General features: G+C 44.3%; 1 protein-coding gene across 2 annotated transcripts in view; it reads left to right on the forward strand.

Moving 5' to 3' along the window:
* The window catches only part of FRMD4B (FERM domain containing 4B), a 412,392-nt gene that overhangs the window by 188,000 nt on the left and 205,269 nt on the right, over positions 1-19,123 (forward strand). For both annotated transcript variants that reach the window (XM_089672280.1, XM_089672279.1), the window contains exon 5: positions 15,205-15,289. In XM_089672280.1, coding sequence (XP_089528406.1) covers positions 15,205-15,289 — 85 coding nt within the window. The remainder of the gene's footprint in view (positions 1-15,204; positions 15,290-19,123) is intronic.

The following is a 19,123-nucleotide window of genomic DNA, read 5'->3' on the forward strand; positions in this document are numbered from 1 at the left end:
TTCATTCATTCTGAGTGAATTAACCAGCATTCACTCATTCATTTTATGGGTTTTTCGCACCATGTATAAAGCTGTTTTGCAAATGGGGCAAAATCGAAAGTTCTCTAGATATTTTCTCCAAGGATCGAATGTTTTTAGAATATGTTGCATCCAGTACCTCTTGTAGTCAGTAGAGCAAACCAAACAATAACATGCATAATATAATAAAAAGGTCTCTCAGGTCTCTGAGAGTGCATCCACTAATCCATGAGCCAGTCTGATGCAGACAGCTGATGTAAGGAGGCACTCTGATGGTAAAAAGTCATATAAGGAGGAACTCTGATTCGGACACCTGATGTAAGGGGGAACTCTGATGGAGACACCTGATGTAAGGGGGAACTTTGATGGAGACACCTGCTGTAAGGGGGAACTCTGATGGAGACACCTGATGTAAGGGGGAACTCTGACGGAGACACCTGATGTAAGGGGGAACTCTGATGGAGACACCTGATGTAAGGGGCAACTCTGACGGAGACACCTGATGTAAGGGGGAACTCTGATGGAAACACCTGATGTAAGGGGCAACTCTGATGGAGGCACCTGATGTAAGGGGCAACTCTGATGGAGACACCTGATGTAAGTGGAACCTCTGATGGAAACACCTGATGTAAGGGGGAACTCTGATGGAGACACCCGATGTAAGGGGGAACTCTGATGGAAACACCTGATGTAAGGGGCAACTCTGAAGGAGACACCCGATGTAAGGGGCAACTCTGATGGAGACGCCTGATGTAAGGGGGAACTCTGATGGAGACACCTGATGTAAGGGGGAACTCTGATGGAAACACCTGCTGTAAGGGGCAACTCTGATGGAGACACTTGATGTAAGGGGCAACTCTGATGGAGACACCTGATGTAGGGGGTAACTCTGATGGAGACACCTGATGTAAGGGGCAACTCTGAAGGAGACACCCGATGTAAGGGGCAACTCTGATGGAGACACCTGATGTAAGGGGCAACTCTGATGGAGACACCTGATGTAAGGGGGAACTCTGATGGAGACACCTGATGTAAGGGGGAACTCTGATGGAAACACCTGATGTAAGGGGGAACTCTGATGGAAACACCTGCTGTAAGGGACAACTCTGATGGAGACACTTGATGTAAGGGGCAACTCTGATGGAGACACCTGATGTAGGGGGTAACTCTGATGGAGACACCTGATGTAAGGGGCAACTCTGATGGAGACACCTGATGTAAGGGGAAACTCTGATGGAGACACCTGATGTATGGGGCAACTCTGATGGAGACACCTGATGTAAGGGGCAACTCTGATGAAGACATCTAATGTATGGGGACACCTGATGTAAGGGGCCTCTGATGTTGACCTGGATGTAAGGTGGGCTCAGATGGGGACCCATATGTTATGGGGGCTGCTAAGATGGACTCTGATGTATGGGGACTGTGATGTAAAGGGGGACCAAGATGGGAACACCTGATGTAAGGGGACACTCTACTGCGGACATGTGATGTAAGGGGGCACTCTGATGGAGACAGCTGATGTAAGGGGGTACTCTGATGGGAACTTGATATAAAGGGAGATTCCGATGAAGACTCCTGATATAAAGGGGAACTCTGATAGGGCCATCTGATATAAGGGGGCACAGGTTTTTTTTAATTACCCTAATCTAAAACAGCCTAATACATACTAGTGTTTCCCCAAAATAGATCAGGCTAGATCCGGCCCTGAACACAAGTGTAAAAGGACCTCAAAACATTCTAATTCCACGTGATTTGACAACATTGGAAACAAAAAACAACAAAAACTCTGCTATGTCACCCAGCTTCAGTGCTATTCCTGTCTCAATGATTCCTAGCGTCAGTCATGCTTCTAAAAGTGAAATGAAAAAAAAAATTAAAACATCCAAATATCCGAGAGGAAGGGGGTAGGAAGGGAAATGAGAGAAAGTGAGTGGGTTGAAGGTCCACTTTAAATATGTCCAAAAACAAAACCACATGCTGTAAACAAAGTAAATAAAGCGTAGATTTAATATTTCAAGCAATTTTTGCCTAAGCAGCTCAATAAATGAAATTGCGAGTGTTTACATTGGCAAAATCCATTTCACTGAAATCACTTCATTTATCCCCAGCGTTGACCAATCTGGCTAAACACTGAACCATGACAAGGACTTCTTTCTCAGAAAATAGGTGCAGGAACTTCCTACTTCTGAGTCCCCACTTGTCTCCGCCCCCTACCCACCTCTCAGCACCGTTCCTTGGCTCCACTCCCTACCCACCTCCGAGCACCGTTCCTTAGCTCCACTCCCTACCCACCTCCGAGCACCGTTCCTTGGCTCCACTCCCTACCCACCTCCGAGCACCATTCCTTGGCTCCACTCCCTACCCACCTCCGAGCACCGTTCCTTGGCTCCACTCCCTACCCACCTCCGAGCACCGTTCCTTGGCTCCACTCCCTACCCACCTCCAAACACCGTTCCTTGGCTCCACTCCCTACCCACCTCCAAACACCGTTCCTTGGCTCTACTCCCTACCCACCTCCGAGCACCGTTCCTTGGCTCCACTCCCTACCCACCTCCGAGCACCGTTCCTTGGCTCCACTCCCTACCCACCTCCGAGCACCGTTCCTTGGCTCCACTCCCTACCCACCTCCGAGCACCGTTCCTTGGCTCCACTCCCTACCCATCTCCAAGCACCGTTCCTTGGCTCCACTCCCTACCCACCTCCGAGCACCGTTCCTTGGCTCCACTTCCCACATACCTCCCAGTACCTCCCCTTTGGAGGAATTTGTATGGAATTTGTTAATTATAACAAAAAATCTGTAAAATAGATCCCCTGCAGCCACAATAAACCCCCCTCCCCAGCAGGAACAGACCCCTCCCCCAGCAGCCAGCAACAATAGACCCCTCCCCCAACAGTAGATCCCTCACAGCATCAATGTAACCCCCAGCAACATAAGACCCCCCAGCAACAATAGATCCCCCACTAGCAATTATAGACCTCCACAGCATCAATAGACTCAACCCCTGCAAAAATATATATTCCCTCCAGTGACAATAGATCCTCCAGCAGCTGGCATCAATGGACCCTGCAGTACACCCCAGCACCCCTTGCCATTACGTACTTTCAGGGGAGGTTCCCCCACATTCCTGCTGAAAAAAAGCCCTGACCATACCCAATGGTGTATTTAGGTTTTGTGCTGCCCTAGGCAACACAAAAATGCCCCCCCCCCCCCTCAGAGAGAGCCTGACATGACATTGACCAACAACACCCCTTCTCCCCCCTCCCCCGTGAGAGCCTTCCACTACCATTGCCACACCAGCCACCATCCACCACGGCGAGACAGAAAGACACTCGCATACATCATCATGAAACCAGCAGCCTCTCTCGGAACCCACCAGGTTCCCATGCCGCGTGTGTCCCTTCTTCCGAGGGGCAGTGCTGTCCCCCCTGAGAAACACTGCCCTAGGCAAATGCCTTGTTTGCCTTGTGGTAAATACACCCCTGACCATGACGCTGTAATCTTTTGTCACCTTACGGTCCGGGCCCGTATGTTTCCTTTTGCGTTGATTTCTATCATGCTCTAAAACATCCGTTTCCGATTTGAAGCCCTACGTTGCCATGGAGACATGCGCTCCATAAGACACAAACAATCCTCAGTTTGAAGCTTTATCTCCAGTACGTCTGTAAGATCGACTTTATAACAAGCTGCAAGAATCTGCCTGTTTGCTGCCCCGCAGCCTTTTGTGAGCGTGAAACTGACACCGCGCTGACCTTTCACCACCCGACCGCAGACAAGAAAGGCGACTGTTCATTATTTCATATTGCTCACATCTTTACACTCTTCCATTGGTTAGATGATAATAACAGAGCCTAGGGGGAAGCAGCTTCAGTTTCTCGCACGTTTAACCGCAGGGTCTCCTAGAGATCGAATTATCAAACACACAAACACCACACCATGAACGGCCACTCCGGTGGAATCATTTCTGACAGCGAACAATAAAAATTGACGGTCTCTTCTGTCCGCTGAAAAATGGAGGTGATGCAAATTGTTCTTATTGGAAGAGGTGGCTGGTAGTTGTTTTATGATAATTAGACATAGTTCACCTTTAAGGCTCCATGTACACTGCAGCTGATAAATTCATGTTCAGGAACTGTTCAGCGTTTTTTTTCAGCAGCCCCTGAACCAAGGGCGGACTGACAACTCATGGGGCCCCTGTGTGCTTGCCCAAACTCAAAAAAGCCTATGTTAAAGGTACCAGGGACATCTCATGGGGCCCCCTACTGACCCAGGGCCCTTGGGCAGTGCCTGAGTTTCCAAATGGTCAGTCTGCCCTGAACTCACCCTAATGGTTTCCTATGTGTCCATGTACACATCATCATTTACAGGCAATTTATTTATTTATGTCAGGTATTTATATAGCACCATCAATTTACACAGCTTTTACATATATATTGTACGTGAATGTACAATATATATGTAAAAGCTGTGTAAATCAGTCCCTAGTACAATCTAAGGTCCCTAACTCACATTCATACATACACATACTAGGGACAATTTAGACAGGAGCCAATTAACCTAGCAGCATGTCTTTGGAGTGTGGGAGGAAACTGGAGTACCCAGAGGAAACCCACACAGGTACAGAGAGAACATGCAAACTCCAGGCAGGAGATGCTGTGGCTGGGATTCAAACCAACAACCTGAGTACTGTCAGGCGGAAGTGCTAACCATTTAGCCACTGTGCTAAATTTACAGTTGTTTTTTTTGAACGCAGAAAGCTTGTGTTCAGGGGTAGATTTTATCAGCGTTTCAAACACTTGTAAACGCGGTTAACCGCGTTTCTAAGCATTTGCGTTTGAAAATTTTTTTAACTCTTCCATTCCCAGATGCTGTCCGGAGCCTTTTTTCATCATGAAAAATGCATGTAAAGCATTTTATCGGTACTCAAATGGACCTGTACACCATACTTCGAGGTTTTGCATGAAATAAAATATGTTGGACACTGCTGCAATCATTTCTGCACAGAAAAGAGCTGGAACACATCCAAACACCACAATAAAAAAAAAAAAAAAAGCAGCTGATCTTAAAAAAAAATGCTCTCTCTGTTTCTGCTCTCTATTTCTCTTAAAATGTCTGAAATAGTTACTTTTTTACTGTTTTTCAGTGCATTCTGGGCATTTTGGAGGGTCTCCTGAGGTTATCTTTAAAAAACATTTCTAAACGCAAATGCGCATAAATGTGGTATGTAAACGCTGCTAAACAGACGTTTTTTAACCTACGTTTTCCAGCAGTCAGTTTCCATCGTTCAGAAGTGTCCCGTGTACATGGAGCCTAAGTCCTCATGCACACTCAGGGGCGGACTGACAACTCATGGGGTCCCCGGGCAATAGGGGATCATGGGGCCCCTGTGTCCTTTCCCAAACTCAAAAAAGCCTATGAAAAACGTACCAGGGGCATCTCATGGGGCCCCCTACTGATCCCGGGCCCTCGGGCAATGCCCGAGTCTCCAAATGGTCAGTCCGCCCCTGTGCACACTTGATGTTTTTACAGCGGCTGTTTTTGGCTTTTGACGTTTTTTCTACAGCCAGTAAACCCCCCAGCATGTTATCCTATATGTCCATACACACATAGACTGGAATCAACATTTTTTGGCTGGAAAAAAAACCAGGACTAGTGGGTCTCTAGAGGAGTTTTTTTAGCATTAAAACCGCTCTAACACTGAAAAACACAGTAAAACACCATAAACCGGTGTTTTTAGATTTTTTTTTGAGAAAATTTGTTTTTTTTTGTAAATAAAAAGCAAAACACGAAAAAAATGCAAACGCGGAAAAACACTGCTAAATGGTAATGCAAAAAAGCAAAAAAAAAAACTGAAAATCTGACTTTAGCCCTGGTTCACACTGATGCGGTGCGTAATTCGCAGCGTTTTCTGTGCGATTTCCGCACCGCACCAGTGTGAACCAGGGCTAAAGTCACGTTAAAAACGTGAGATTTTCAGCTTTTTTTTAGCGTTTTTGCATTAGTGTTTAGCGGCGTTTTTCTGCGTTTGCATTTCTTAGTGTTTTTTACCAATGTCTTGGGAGTAAGTAGAATAATGTTGGTATGTGTATAGCAACCTTTGTTGCTGGATCAACTGGTCATTTTGATATAAAAAAGGTTGTCATCCTTCTTCACACCGAAAAAGTCTATCCCAAAAATTCTATCTGTAGCCAATTTTTTTCTCATTTTATGGATGGGTATGGTTAGAACCTATCATTTTTTAAATTTGTTTGGATGTCTTTTTGGGGAGATTTCATGTCAATTCTCATCCTAGAGACACAACAGGAGGTTGAAAATCTCTCCAAAGTGGGAGGAAATTTCCTCTTAGAAACACGGGGGTGTCAAACTCAATTTCATCGCGGGCCACATCAGCATTATGATTGCCCTCAAAGAGCCGGTTGTATCTGTAAGACTAAATGTCCAGAGCACCCCACCCAGTGGCGTCCCAAGGCAGGTGCAGGGGGTGCGGTCTGCACCAGGTGACCCCGAACGCACAGGGTGACACCAGACCCGCTCCACAAAAAAGGTAAGTTGTAAAGCAAGCCGACGATCCCCGCAGGATAGAGCCGATTCATCCTGCGGGGATCGTCGGCTTTCTTTACAACTTACCTTTTCTTGGAGCGGGTCTGGTGTCACCCCGTATAGGTTGCATGCCGACAATCCTCATCAGTATGCAACCTATACAGGGTGACACCGGACCCGCTCCAAGAAAAGGTACGTTGTAAAGAAAGCCGACGATCCCCACAGAATGCATTGGATCTGCAGATTGGGGAGCATAATGGAGTCCGATTCATTATGCTCAATCCGCAGATCCGATCCATTCTGCGGGGATCGTCGGAGGGGGTGTCACAAAGTTTTACAGCACCGGGTGACACCTACCCTAGGGATGCCCCTGACCCCACCCCCATTACATCAGATATCCAGAGCCAACACAACATCAGAAGTCAAGAATCCACTTCCATTACCTCACAGTGCATCCCCCTTACCTTGTGTTGCTGCCGGGAAGAAGCTGGGGGAAGCACTGGGAAGAAGAGAGCGCAGGATCTGGAGGAGTAGTTCTGTCCTCTTCTCTGCTGCAGCTGCAAGACAGGTGCGCAGGCCAAATGAAATAGCCTGGAGGGCCAGATTCGGCCCCTGGGCCTTGTGTTTGACACACGTGTCTTAGACAGTTGTAACTAAAATAGATATCCCTAGTCAAATTTCACACTCAACCCCTGTGTCAGTGACAACCAAAATATGTAGTCTTTTCTTTACCTTTTTTGCGCTTGACAGTGGTCACTAAAAGGCAAAAAGAGAGGGTGACTGTCCTCAACGGGGACATACAGTGGCGTCCCTGGGGGGTGCAGGCCGCACCGGGTGACACCATCACAGGGGGCACAGGAGCAGGATGCCAGCAGAGCTTCTGGGCTCTGTGAAGGTCCTGTCCAGTTATTGGGGTGATCCCGAATTCCCGACACAGTGACAGCCGCCCCCGGTGTAGCGGTAAAATGAGTATCCCGTGAAGATATGTATCCTATGAAGTAACTGCGCATGTGCCGGTGTGCCAAAGAAGCCGATCGACGATGTCCAACTTTAGCACAGAGCTGCCACAGCTAACCCTTTACAGTTTGCAAGCCACTGAAGCTGATTCTGCGGATCACTATGGGTTGCAAGATCAGTTAACCCCATATTGGTTGAACCTATATGGGGTTAACTGATCTTGCAACCCATAGTGATCTGCGAGATCAGCTTCAGCGGTTTGCAGCCTGTAAGGGGCTAACTGTGGCAGCTCTGTGCTAAAGTCGGAGATCGGCTTCTTCGGCCTGAAACTGGCACATGCGCAGTTGCTTCAGAGGATACATATCCTCACGGGATACTCATTTTACCGCTACACCGTCACCACTCCTTCCTCTCTGGACGGGTGACACCACGTGTTACCGCATCGGGTGACACCAACCCTAGGGACGCCTTTGGGGACATAGACAGATGCAAAAAAACCAACAGAGGGTGTAACTGTTCCCACTCTACCAAAATTATAAATAAAAGTTCTGGCTATAATAATAAGAAGAAAAAAAGTTTGGGCTGGAGTTTACATGTATGTTTCTGATAAGGTTTAGTATTACTTTTTTTATATGTGATAAATACATTTTTTTGGACGTGCTGCTTTAATTTTTTCAAGCAGAACATTACCCATAACAGTTTGATGACAATGAATGTTCTTTAACAAAAGAACATCCATTCCACATTAATAATTATGCTGTCAAAATTTGTGTGTGCTGTTATATGCCTCCAGCATTGCTCCTGTTTCATCTTGCTGGAGGCTGCCATTTTGTTGAAGCCCAGAGCAGTCACTTCTTTATTGGATAATTTTTTCCATGCTGCTATGCAAAGCATCACAGCTGCAGCATATGTACACCCCCCTCCACTACACTTAGGTGGAAGTGGTTGAAGGGCAATAAAAACACAGCTCAACCGTGTTTTTACTGTCCTCCAGCTGCACGTGTAAATGAGGCCTTAGATGCAGGGGCGGACTGACCATTTGGAAACTCGGGCACTACCCGAGGGCCCGGGGTCAGTAGGAGGCCCCATGAGATGCCCCTGGTACCTTTTTCATAGGCTTTTTTGAGTTTGTGCAAGGATACAGGGGCTCCATGATCCCCTATTGCCCGGGGGCCCCATGAGTTGTCAGTCTGCCCCTGCTTATATGTAAGCTTAGACCAGATATATGATATGTTAATCTGTGTCCTATAAAAAAAAAGACAGATTGAATTAAAGTGTATATGGGAAAACCATTACAGTGCTAGGTAAATATTTTTTCTTGTTTTTCTTATATTGATTTTATTTATTATTTTGTTATTTTATTTTCTTCTTTTTTCTCATTTATATTTTTACCTTTAAGCAGTTCATTTTTGTTGTAAAGTGTTTTTGCCTTAAGCCAGCATCCTGGAGATAGCTCAGAGTATAGGTTGATATGGGTATATACATGTCACGGCAGTCGCACGCGGTTGTCTGAAATGTAATAGAAAACCAATGTATCGCTGAATGGAATCTCTCTCAGCTGCAGAAGGAATGGAGGGGACTCAGTTTACGTGTCTTACCTTACTCTCTGACAAGTGATTTTAAAATTAGGCTTTTTTTTATCCCTATCTGAATATAATTGTTGTCTGATATCAGCATTATAACCCGTAATTGGAGTATGTTGTTCATCGGGGCTTTACTATTCACAAAAATGTTGTATTTGATTTTAAAGTATTTTCTTAAAGGAAAGTGGTCCTGAGAAGAACATGGAAGTTCTGCTAGCTTCTCGTTCTGAAAATAATAATTTTCTGGCTGTAATTCTGATCCTTTAAAGTGGTTGAATGCTTTTTTTTAAAAAAAAAAAAAAAAGGTTTCCTGCTGCAAGGTAACATCGTGACGTGATAGTATGCATCCCACATCGCATACTAGCACATTAAGAAAGACGTACCTTAGAACAAAGTCCTCTAGCGTATGAAAAGACAAAAAGAGGGCGCACGGGCCTAGTGCATTACCTTTAAAAACGGAATTTATTGCTAAAAAGTAAAATACTCACAAAGAAATAAAATCAAATGGAGAGCATGTCACAAGAGATGCAGCATGGTCCAATCACCCTGAAGGTGGTCTGATGGGGGACTGTAGACCTCTAGGTAGCTCTGAGGAAGAGGCACAGCCTCGAAACGTGTCAGCCATCAGCTACCTAGAGGTCTACAGTCCCCCACCAGGCCACCTTCAGGGTGATTGGACCACACTGCATCTCTTGTGACATGCTCTCCATTTGATTTTATTTCTTTGTGAGTATTTAACTTTTTAGCAATAAATTCCATTTTTAAAGGTAATGCAGTAGGCCCGTACGCCCTCTTTTTGTCTTTTCATATACAGGTTTATTTGAATTCCCTGGTCCTTTGAGGCAGCACAGCTTGCATTCCTTCCATACACATGGAGGGATACTGACATTGTGGAGTCCACGGTCCAGCGCAGGAGCTCAGGCATTCAGTTGCTTTTTTATTCATATCAAAGTCCTCCAACGGCATGCTGTCACAGCTGTTCCGACATTCGAATCATGTATAGGCAGGCTGAATGTACCCAAGTTGATCAACCAATCAACTTGGGTACGACCTGCCTGTCGAATTTTACATGCAATTATTGTTAGTGGCTAATAAAGCTTCTAGCAGTAATCATTGTGTTCTCCCGGCAGAGACAGCTCCTCCAAACCCCCTCCGGGAAAACACAGTGGAGGTATTCCCCCATTAATACCGTCTGTGCGATTTTCTTTCCTGCAACCACAGCTCCGTCTGTGGCCGGCATTGAGGTCAGAGTTCTCTAGGTATCATTGCCATATTCACTTGAGCAGGGCTGTTGTTAGAAACCACGGGGGCCAATACATCCAACCCAATAGGGCCCCCCCCCCAAGAAAAAAAAACCAGTTTATTATGCTTTGGTTTTAATGAATGGTGATTGGTACTGATCACTCATTGTGTTCATTCAGGAAAGGAAGTGGCTGTTAATGTTACATATTTACTGGACTCTTCCCCCACTCTCCATCCTGAAGGATCCTATTGTGTGCTTGCAGTTGCTGGTGGGAAGGAGAGGAGGGAAGCTGGCAGCACTGCGGGGGTGGGGAAACACAGGGGGACCTGGGCAGCAGGGGGAAATGTATGGTGCACAAAGAGGGTGATGGGTGCATCGGGGGAGCAATTACTGGAACCGAACCCATGTATGGCTCTCTCTACAGCAGCTGAAAGCCAGTGGGAGGGAGAGGAGAAGAAGCCGGCTTTCAGCTGCTGCAGAGAGAGTCATACAGGGGATTGGTTCCAGTAATTGCTCCATCTCCCCCATGCCAATCACCCTCCCTTCACCCAGCTGCCTAGGTCCCCCTGCTGACCTGGGCCCCGTATAGGAGGACCAGTGGTATCCCCTTATTCACGGCCCTGCACTTGAGCCTTGATGAAGGGGGATTGTTGGCTCCAACGTGTTGGTACCTTTTCTGTTCTTCCTGTTATAATCAACAATAAATTATTATTATATATATGGACTGTTTTCTTATTTATTGCCAACACGACTGTCTGACGCTCTATCAATTTCATTTGGAGTTTTCGATTTGGGAGGCCATTGCCCCTTGGGAAGGCCCCTGCATTGTGGCAGAGCTGCCAAGGTTAAGTCACCAAACCCAACCAACATCTTCTGTTTTGACAGATAAAAGATCCAAGTCTAGCGCCTCACATCAATTTGTTTTGGGACTTTTACAGTATCTGGATAAATGGCAGTTTATGGAAGATCATATGATCCATACCCTTCTTTACATCTCTACTTTCTCGAAACTCCTGCCACACCAATAGCCAACATTAATGATACCTATAACATGACATGGCTGTAGCTGACCCCAATAATTTGTCACACCATCAGTAATTCCATAAACAGACATAAAAATCCAGTATTTTCTGGGAGCGCCTTAGTCATGAATGACCCGCATAGTGACAACAGCTTACACATCTAAATAACAATGACACATTATGCAAACGTATCCCCTAGTTCTCATTAGCATGACATCAAATTGGGAGGGTTAATCTTATCTGTCTGTACCATATGGGGATGCTGTTACTTGTTTTGCTTTAATTAATCCATTTGGTCACAGAGAAGCGAGACTCATCCTCTAATCTACAGGAGTAGACCACAAACGTTGTCACTGATCGTAGCCCTGCACTTATCTCTATAGAACATTGGCTTAATGCTGTCAGTTCTGCCATTGATGTAATATTGTTAGGAGAAGGGAGCCGTATATATATGCAATGCATTAAACTCAGCATTCCATTTATGGTAGAGGTGGCCCGGTATTACGTCTTCTTTTTGTTTTCTTAAAGCTGAACTTTATGCAGATATCAAAGACACACATAAATACAGCTGTCATCTGAAACCCTCAGGGCTCCTTCACACAAGCTGCATTTGTTATTTTATGGAATATTTATTTATTTATTTCAGGTACTTTTATGGCGCCATCAATCTAAGGTCCCTAAGGCCCCATGTACACGGGACACTTCTGAACGATGGAAACTGACTGCTGGAAAACTTAGGTTAAAAAACGTCTGTTTAGCCACGTTTGCATAACTCGTTTATGTGCGTTTGCATTTAGAATCGTTTTTTAAAGATAAGCACAGGAGAACCTTCAAAATGCTCAGAATGCACTGGAATGTGGTAAATTATGAACTATTTCAGACTGTTTCAGAGAAATACAGAGAGTAGAAGCAGAGACAGCAGTATGTGTTGAGATTAGCTTAGGTGTGAGTTGCTCATTAACATTTCTTATGTTTCCAAGGGTGGGAAAGGTGTCTGGTGGAGGGAGTCATTAAGGTCACCTGGGAGGGGGTTTTCATGAGGAATTTGAGGTGTGAATGGTCATTAACATATCTTTTGTTTCCAAGGGTAGGAGAGGTCTGAATTGGTCATTACAATGTGTGACAAGCTTGGTAGGAACATCCTGTGTTCAGTGTTTTGTCCATTTGAGTTCCTTGAAAACACTTTGCTTGCATTTTGCATGATGAAAAAAGGCTCTGGACAGCATTGGGAACTGGAAGAATGAAAAAATTTTCAAACAAAAACGCTTATAAACGTGATTTGCCACATTTACAAGCGTTTTGCATTTGAAACGCTGATAAAATTGACTGCTGAAGGCAAGTTTTCTGCTTAAAAAAAAACGACTGTAAACTCAAATGCCTGTAAAGAACTGGACACAGGAAAACATTAGGGTGAGTTCAGGGGCTGTTGAAAAAAATGCTGAACAGCTCCTAAACATGAATTTATCAGCTGCAGTGTACATGAGCCCTAACTTACATTCATACATACACATACTAGCGCCAATTTAGACAGGATCCAATTAACCTAGCAGCATGTCTTTGGAGTGTGGGAGGAAACTGGAGTACCTTGAGGAAACCCACGCAGGCACAGGGAGAACATGCAAACTCCAGGCAGGTGGTGACGTGGTTGGGATTTGAACCAATGACACTAGTACTGCCAGGTGTAAGTGCTAACCACTTAGCCAATGTGTATAATGGTGCACATTCGGAACGCACCAAACACATTATTAGGGTGCTAGAAAACAATTGATTTCTATGTGTCCATGTGTTGGGCCTGCATTGATCAATGCTGATGAATGCAGCTCAATGGAACTGGTGTGAATGAGCCCTTAATGTATTTTTTAAATGCAAACTGTGTAAATACCTGAATTTGGCCTGGTATTAGCTTCTTGCATTCCCTGTACAGCAGAACTGGAGTGTAAGAAGTAGCACAAGGAGCCAATCAGTTCATCTGGAGACAAGAAACATGCCGATAGGAGGAGAGAGCAGAATAACATAGAAATTAGCTCATGGTTCTGCTGCTTCTCCTATCAATGTCCAATGCCAGGCTGGGGCAAGTCCAGGAAGACCTGGACTCAGAGGAAGTGGGTTCAATGTTGCTGGCCATCAGACTTAGGACATCTAGAGGCAGGAAAAAAAGTAGTGGGAGAAATCTACAGATTGAAGGATTGGTGGAGAATATTGCTGTGAAAGCTAGTTTTGTTAATTTATCATTTTAGGCTCCATGCACACTTTTTTTAAGCACTTTAAAGCTGTTATCAGCATATATTTTTTTCTGCTCCTAGAAGCTAAATAGTGTTTTCCTATGTGTCCATGCACACTAATTTAAGCTATTGGCATTTTTTTTAACTTCAGCGTCTAGGAGCAGAAAAAAATAGTTTTTGTAGAGTTTTTTGAAGAGTTTTTCTAGCATAAAAATGCTAAATGCTCCTAAACGCTGCTAACCGCTACTAAAATGCTGTTAGCAGCTTTTTTCTAGCTTTTTTTCCCTCTACATGTACTGTACAAATGCTAATAAAATGCTAATGCTCCATAAATCTGAACACTACTAAAACGCTACTAAAAAATACTATTTTTTGGTTAAAAATAACGCTAGTGTGCATGGAGCCGTATTGGCCATTTGTTTTCTCTCTTGTTATTTATGACTGGAGTTGTGCTTTAACCACTTCCACACCGCCCTATAGCAGAAATACTGCAACAGGGCGGCATGGTGGCACAAAATCACATATGTATACAAGATTTTGCAGTTCCGCCCTACCTGCGCCGCTATTCGTGGCCTCGGCTGTCAATCACCGGGTCCCAGCAATCTTCGAGTATTACCGATGGGGGAGAGACCTGTATGTAAACAATACAGATCTCTCTACTGTCATCTCCTGCACACTGCTTTGTATGGCTCTGCATTTGTATGGCTCTGCATAGCAGAGCCATACAAAGCAGCGTGCTTACAGTGAAACACAGACGCAGCCCACGTAGTAAAACAGCACACAATTAACCCTTTGATCACCCTACATGTTAATCCCTTCCTGCCCAGTGCCATTAGTACAGTGCCAGTGCTTTTTATTAGCACTGATCACTGTATTGGTGTCACTGGGGATGTCAGTGACACCAAGTCAGTTCCCCCCCAGTGTCAGAATACCCGCTGGAGTCCCGCTATAGTTCACTGATCGCCACCATTACTAGTAAAAGAAAAAAAAAATTCCAGTATATATACTGCCATTTGTAAATGCTATAACTTTCACGTAAACCAACTAATTTACATGTATTGGGATTTTTTTTTTAGCAAAGACATACGTTTTGGCCTAAATTTATGATTAAATTAGATTAAATTAGATTTTTAAAATTTTTTACTGGACATGTTTAATAGCAAAAAGTCAAAAATATTGTTTTTTCTTCAAAATCGCCAGTCATTTTTCGTTTATAGCACAGAAAATAAAGAACAATCATGTGATCAAATACCACCGAAAGAAAGCTCTATTTGTGGGAAAAAAGGATGTAAATTTCATTTGGTTGCAGCGTTGCATGACCACACAACTGTCAGTGCCGTAATGCAAAAAATGGCCTGGTCAGTATATATATATATATATAATTCTCTGCCATAGCACTTTAAAGGACACGTGCACACAAAACATAAAAATTATTATGAAGAATGCTATGGTACTCAGTATTTACTTTGCGTTTGCTCTTTGTTTTTGGGCACACCTTTTGTCAGTACAATGGTTGTGTTCCACAATAGTTTTTCGACTGTAAGAACTGTAAATGCCTCTCCCAGATAACTCATCTATACACATAAATCACTTGTCTCACATTTCTTTCTTTTTACAGATTTTACATTGAAAGTATAACATTTCTGAAGGAGGTGACTACCGTTGAATTGTTCTTCCTGAATGCCAAGGCCTGCGTATTCAAGGTAATATTTTAAAATATTTTTGCAGATATCAGATGAACTATTGATGCAAGATTTAGGTTTTTCTTTTTTTAGGTTTTTATGTGATCTCTCTACCTAAGGTTCCTTTCACATGGGCAGCTGGGGATGAAGGGGGGGCAGTCGATGTTGGTGTTTTATCATCCTCCCGACATCCAACCTACAAGTGGACATGGTGCTTCTCTTGAGAATGCACATTGCCATGCAGTACCGGGACAGGTTTGTCCTACATCCAAGGCAAGGATGCAGAACTGAGCCTCTCCCCCACTGTTAATGTACGCCATAGAATGGCTTTACCGCCCTGCGTCCATTCTCTGCCCCTATGCCTTGCTGTACCCAGGGCAGCTGCTCCTCCTGCCCATCCCTTGTCCTGGCCCTGTTGCCATGATTTGCTGAGTTTGACAGGTGGCATCACCCTTCAGAGAATGGGATTGCGCCACAACCGCAAGCCAAATGCTTGGCTCAGTCCTGCAATGCAAAATCAAAATCACGCAAAATTTGGCATTAAAAAAAGAAGGCATTGGGGGAGGCAGTATTGTCCCCTGAATTATTACTTCCTATGACTTCATCACTAGGATTGTAGAATCCTTGCAGGGGCGACTGGTGGGAATTCAGTTCCTGTTGACTGCGGCACCGCTCCCCAGAACCACATCTCACGAGAGCCTTTGGCTGACACACAGTGAGTAGGCAAGCTTTTGGGGGTCAAGGCAGCAGAATTGTTTTGCTGGGGACTAAATCAATGTATGTACGTGGAGTAGGATGGATATTGGTGGGGATAGACAATGTACAGCAAGCAAGGCTAACAACACTGCTTGGAATTTCAGTGCAGAAAAGGCACTGTAATGTCAGCCCAACAGGAATTAATTTCTGGTAGATCAGCAGGTATTTATTTAACACTTGTAGCATTTTGAATGGGATGAAATAAAATTAGGGCAGTACAGAGCCCTGGCCCAGACACTGTCTGCATGGAGTTTTCAGGTTCTCCCTGTTCTTGCATGGGTGTTACAGGAGTATCTGTGATTTGAGAGTGAGGTATGACAAAGATGCAACCTGCAGTATCTGTATTAAGAGGAGAAAACACGTGCTCACTTGCTCATTTCAACTTTAATGTGAGTGCTTGTTGGTTGTTAGTCTCCTAAAGTCACACTACAAATCATTAGAGCTCCCTCTAGCTGCAGCCTAGTAATAGCATTGCTGGGAGGTTTATTAATTTGCTTGCTACATGGGCTTCCCCCTACACCGGGTGTCGGCAACCCGCGGCTCCAGAGCCACATGCGGCTCTTTTTCACCTTTGCTGCGGCTCCGGAGCACACTGCCCACCAGGTGACAGGCAATAGGGTTGCCGTAGCTCAGTGGTCTGCAAGCCGCGGCTGTCATTGGCTGTCAGTATGTAGGCGGGGCAGCGTGACAAACTCCTCTCCTCTCACAGTCCGCCCTGAAGACCGGAACGGCGCGGGAACACGGCGAGAGGAACGCGCGGAGCAAAGGTAAGTGAATTGACACAATATGGGGAATGAATTACTATAGGGGGGATGAATTACTATATGGGGGATGAATTACTATGGGGGATGAATTACTATATGGGGGATGAATTACTATGGGGGATGAATTACTATATGGGGGATGAATTACTATGGAGGATGAATTACTATATGGGGGATGAATTACTATATGGGGGATGAATTATTATATGGGGGATGAATTACTATGGGGGATGAATTACTATATGGGGGATGAATTACTATGGGGGATGAATTACTATATGGGGGATGAATTACTATGGGGAATGAATTACTATATGGGGGATGAATTACTATGGGGGATGAATTACTATATGGGGGATTAATTACTATGGGGGATGAATTACTATATGGGGGATTAATTACTATGGGGGATGAATTACTATGTGGGGGATGAATTACTATATGGGGGATGAATTACTATGGGGGATGAATTACTATATGGGGGATGAATTACTATAGGGGGGATGAATTACTATGGGGGATGAATTACTATAGGGGGGATGAATTACTATGGGTATGAATTACTATATGGGGGATGAATTACTATAGGGGGGATGAATTACTATATGGGGGATGAATTACTATGGGGGATGAATTACTATATGGGGGATGAATTACTATGGGGGATGAATTAATATATGGGGGATGAATTACTATATGGGGGATGAATTACTATGGGGGATGAATTACTATAGGGGGGATGAATTACTATATGGGGGATGAATTACTATGGGGGATGAATTACTATATGGGGGATGAATTACTATGGGGGATGAATTACTATGGGGGATGAATTACTATATGGGGGATGTATTTTCAGTTTTAAAAATGTGGCTCTCAAAATAAATTTCAATTGTGGTTTTGGTGAGATTTGGCTCAGTTGAAAAAAAAGGTTGCCCACCACTGACCTAAGGCTATGATTGTGATTATAACGATACACTGTGGCCCTGATTAACCCTTTGCTTACTGGGCCCTTAAACCCCCTTCATGACCAGAGCGCTTTTTGCAATATATGCAGTGTCGGATTTGTTTTAAATGTTGCAATGGTTTTGCGGCTCCCAGTATTTTTTTCCCTCTCGGAAACGGGTCCAAGTGGCTCTTTAGGTCTTAAAGGTTGCAGACCCCTGCCCTACACAGTCATGCTGGTAGGTTAGTTGGCTATGGTACAAATTGCCTCTAGTGCAGTCTCTTATGGCAGACCCTGGTATTACTTTGTAAAGCGGTATGCATTTCAGGCATGGAGCTATAAAAAAGTAAGATTCTAAGGTTTAAAATGATTGATGTGGTCATGGTAGTAGGGATGGGAAACAAAAATAAATGTGCACGTATTTAGATGTACTAAATATATTTTCTGTATTTTACTCATGACATACACTTTAAAGGATAAGTCCTCCTTTGGGAATATGTTACGTGTTCCACTCCTTTTTAGGGTGGAACATGTAACATGTTCTTACTGCTGCAGCTGCTCCCCAACCCACCTCCTCTAGTGACAGTGAACCGGGGATCTTCTCCCCTCACTTGCTGTCACAATTTTTTGTAAAATCGTGGTTGTGCATGCTCTGCCCACTCTTTGTGGCTGTCAGCATGTAGTTCTCAATGAACTAACAGGGCACTGATGAGCGCTCTAGGTAGTTGATTGTTTCTTCCTGTCATTGTGTAATTGCCTGCCCACATGAGGTACGAGCAGACAGCTTACACTGACAGTCCTGCAATGCATCCATTATCTGCTGATCGCGGGAGCAATGCTTTGCATGCTCCTAGTTTAAAAAAAAATAATAATAAATGCACTTTTTTTACCTTCAAAAAAGATGTGCGTTTATTATTTTTTATAAAGGTGAAATTATCCTTTAAAGTGGTTGCAAACCTCAGACATGAAATATGAACAAAGCATACCGCTCTATAGTCTGTGCTTGTCTCTAAGCAATAAATGTAATTTCTGTCCGCGGCTTCATTCCTTAGTTATAAGAATTATCACTTCTGACAGGGGAGAGACCTCCAGCTGATTGACAGCCTCAACTCTGTTCCTGTCTGCTGTGTAGAGCGGGGTGTGTCCATTCTCTCCAATCAGCTCTCAGAGCTCTCCTCACTGATTTAACTTCAGCTCTCCACCCCCTGCTTTTCAGAGCTGAAAGATCCTGTGTAAATTCTGCACTCTGAATGGATGTAAGGGAAAGACGGCTGTAGATAGACAGGTACAACTTAGGAGGATTTGTTTCATCTTTGCATATCACCTGAGGCCAGTCACTTCTCTGGGTATATGTAAGGGTTTACAACCACTGTACGCCCCACACATTGC

The sequence above is a fragment of the Staurois parvus genome, unplaced genomic scaffold (genome assembly GCF_062004578.1).
Source record: "Staurois parvus isolate SC_StPar_1 unplaced genomic scaffold, SC_StPar_1.0 ptg000124l, whole genome shotgun sequence".
NCBI classification, from domain to species: Eukaryota; Metazoa; Chordata; class Amphibia; order Anura; family Ranidae; genus Staurois; species Staurois parvus.